Source organism: Panicum hallii, chromosome 9, assembly GCF_002211085.1.
Source record: "Panicum hallii strain FIL2 chromosome 9, PHallii_v3.1, whole genome shotgun sequence".
Classification (NCBI taxonomy): domain Eukaryota; kingdom Viridiplantae; phylum Streptophyta; class Magnoliopsida; order Poales; family Poaceae; genus Panicum; species Panicum hallii.
In genome coordinates, this window is record NC_038050.1 from 53,153,760 (window position 1) to 53,157,141 (window position 3,382).

General features: G+C 58.2%; 1 protein-coding gene across 1 annotated transcript; it reads left to right on the plus strand.

Annotated features, from left to right (window-relative positions):
• Nucleotides 1–1,010: 1,010 nt before the first annotated feature.
• On the plus strand, nt 1,011–3,041 carry LOC112873593 (cationic amino acid transporter 5-like). The gene has a single exon (XM_025936602.1). It carries the CDS (start codon nt 1,132–1,134, stop codon nt 2,935–2,937), a length of 1,806 nt encoding a protein of 601 aa, XP_025792387.1. The 5' UTR covers nt 1,011–1,131; the 3' UTR covers nt 2,938–3,041.
• The last annotated feature ends 341 nt before the right edge of the window (nt 3,042–3,382 follow it).

A 3,382-nucleotide genomic window follows, 5' to 3' on the forward strand; every position in this document is an offset into this window, starting at 1 on the left:
TAAAGTCGACGCTATTTATGAATTTTCTCTTCTTCGTGTTGAAATATTTTCGACTAAAGGGGTATGTTTGCAAAAACTACGAGCGCGTTTATGGTAGTCGAAGGACCTCACTGGACCGCGGGTTGATTTCGATAAAGTTGGAGGACTTTTTTTCAAAAATAGACGTGCCTGCCTACGGACGGTAGGATTAGTTCGGTCTGACTGCTACGAAATAGGGGCAACATGGCCTAGGTTGGAGGGGGTGACATGACCCTCGAATAGAGTCACGATGATATGTTCCCCGCAAATAAAAGGTGGGATGATATGTTTCCCTGCAAATAAAAGGTCTTAAAAAATAGCAAAAGTTTTCCTTGTAGTTTCCTATTGATTTTGCTTCAATTATTCCAAGCTGTTCTGTCTTTATTAGCAACATTGTATATGAACTCTGAATCACAAAACAGAAGAAGTGAAAATGTAAAACCAGAAGCAGAGGTGAGCTATCTCGGTGAAGCATTTAATGGCCCAATACATGTTAACCCAGCATTCTATGGATGCAAAGATGTGGCTCAGATCAGAGATTATCGTGTTACGGGGGATGCAAAGATGTGTCTCGATCACGTGGGAGATTCAGAAGAACAAAAACGAGAGAAATTAATCGTGAGCTGAGGCCACCTGCTTCTTCGTCGGGCGGTAGCGCGGCATGGCACGACCACGCCACGACGACCATCATCTCCGGCGACGGCGGACGTCGAGTGATCCGGCTGTGCGGCCATTCCCGTCAGGACGCACACGGCGGGCATCACCATCAACATTGTGGCCCAACAGCGGCGTGATGGTCCAAAGCGAACCCAAGCGTGGACTCTCGGGTCGTGCCGAACTGCCGACGCACGCGCACCCGAGTACCCGACTACCACTTTGTCTTGCATTTTTCGCTTCAGACGACGAGCCACTGTTTCTGGCCCATTGATGCGAGATGGGGATTTTCTGAAACGCTCGGCGTCACAAGGAATGCCACTCAATTGGAATCTGAGGAGCGCAAGAGTCCAAACGAAAGCGAACCCGTGACACTGGTTGACTGACCAAAGTAGCCTGTCGGCACAGCGTACTCCCCGGCTCCTCCCGCTCCACACGAACACGACGCACTCTGCAGCCATGGCGCCCGTGGAGAGGCCATCACCGGACGAGTCCGCGGAAGCGAGGGGCTACTGGCGGTGGCGCAAGGACGACTTCTTCCCGGAGCCGTCGTTCGCGAGCTGGGCCGCCTACCGTGCGGCGCTGGGGGCGACCCCGGCGCGCCTCCGCGACCGCTTCGCCGGCCGTTCCACCGACGCCGCCGAGCTCGGCGCGCTGCGCCGGCGCAGCGAGAACGAGATGCGCCGCTGCCTCACCTGGTGGGACCTCACCTGGTTCGGCTTCGGCTCCGTCATTGGCGCCGGCATCTTCGTGCTCACCGGCCAGGAGGCGCGCGACCACGCCGGCTCTGCCATCGTGCTCTCCTACGTCGCTTCCGGCCTCTCCGCCATGCTCTCCGTCTTCTGCTACACCGAGTTCGCCGTCGAGATCCCCGTGGCCGGCGGCTCCTTCGCCTACATCCGCGTCGAGCTCGGCGACGTCGCGGCCTTCGTCGCCGCCGCGAACCTCATCCTCGAGAGCATCATCGGCAAGGCGGCCGTCGCGCGCGCCTGGACGTCGTACCTGGCGTCGCTCATCAACAAGCCGGCGAGCGCGCTGCGGATCCACACGTCCCTCGCGGAGGGGTACAACGAGCTGGACCCCATCGCGGTGGCCGTGATCGCGGTCACCGCGGCCCTGGCCATGCTCAGCTCCAAGGGCACCTCCCGCGTCAACTGGGTCGCGTCCGCCGTCCACGTGCTCGTCATCGCGTTCGTCATCGTCGCCGGGTTCGTCCACGCGAAGCCGAGCAACCTGACCCCGTTCCTGCCGTACGGCGTGCCGGGCGTGTTCCGGGCGGCGGCGATCGTGTACTTCGCGTACGGCGGGTTCGACAACATCGCCACCATGGCGGAGGAGACCAGGAACCCGTCCCGGGACATCCCGCTGGGCCTGCTGGGCTCCATGTCCGCGATCACGACCATCTACTGCGTGATGGCGCTGGCACTGAGCATGATGCAGCCGTACACGGCGATCGACCGGAGCGCGGCGTACTCGGCCGCGTTCGGCAGCGTGGGGATGCGCTGGGCGCAGTACGTGGTGGCGCTGGGCGCGCTCAAGGGGATGACCACCGTCCTCCTCGTGGGGGTGCTGGGGAAGGCGCGGTACACGACGCACATCGCGCGGAGCCACATCATCCCGCCCGTGTTCGCGCTCGTGCACCCCAGGACCGGCACCCCCGTGCACGCCACCGCGCTCGTCGCCGCCGCCAGCGCCGGCGTCGCCTTCTTTTCCAGCCTCAAGGTGCTCTCCAGCCTGCTCTCCGCCAGCACGCTCTTCATCTTCGTGATGATGGCCACCGCGCTCCTGGTGCGGAGGTACTACGTGCGCGGCGTGACGACCCGGACGCACGCGCTGCGGCTCGCGGCGTCGCTGCTGCTCATCATCGGCTCGTCGGTCGGCATCGCGGTGTGCTGGGGCACGTCGTCTCCCGGGAGGTGGCAGGGCTACGTCGTGCTGGTGCCGGCGTGGGCGGCCGGCACGCTCGGCATCCAGCTTCTGGTGCCGATGGCTCGGACGCCCAAGGTGTGGGGCGTGCCGCTGGTTCCGTGGCTGCCGTCCCTCTCCATCGCTACGAACGTCTTCCTCATGGGCTCGCTAGGCAAGGAAGCCTTCGTCCGCTTCGGCATCTGCACCGCCGTCATGCTGGTCTACTACGTGCTCGTCGGCCTGCACGCCACCTACGACGTCGCGCATGGCGCGTGCGCCGGGGAGGAGGACGATATGGTGGCCGCAGCAGATGTGCACAAGGCTGGTGCACGAAGTGAGAATATAAATATGCTATGAATAAGGATGATGTGTATCTTTTTTTCGGAGTAACAAAGGTTGTATCAAATTATATATAAGCATAGTACAAAAATGGGAATGAACAGTTCCCACCGGAAAATCAATGACTCGTCCATCCACTCTGGAGGGTGTTATTCTGTACACCAAAAATATCTCAAGACGTGTGAGGCTTCATTGTCTCTATCTGTATTTCAAACGGCTATGATTTTTTTTAAAAAAAAATGCCAGATACATTGTATACTAGCCAATTAGACATAAAGTTGGATATGTCGTGCCTTTATGACTAACTTTTTCATAGCATCTATTGTTTTAACCTTTTCAAGTCCACCTATGTGGTCACGACGTGGACTAATGACTACCACTCATTCAAATTTTAAAATAAGATCGTTGCACATGCTAAATATTCTCTCATGTACAACAAAAAAAAAACCTAAAAACAAACCGT

What these genes read in the sequence shown, in the direction of transcription:
- LOC112873593 (XM_025936602.1), top strand. Translation starts at nt 1,132, where the DNA reads ATGGCGCCCGTGGAGAGGCCATCACCGGACGAGTCCGCGGAAGCGAGG.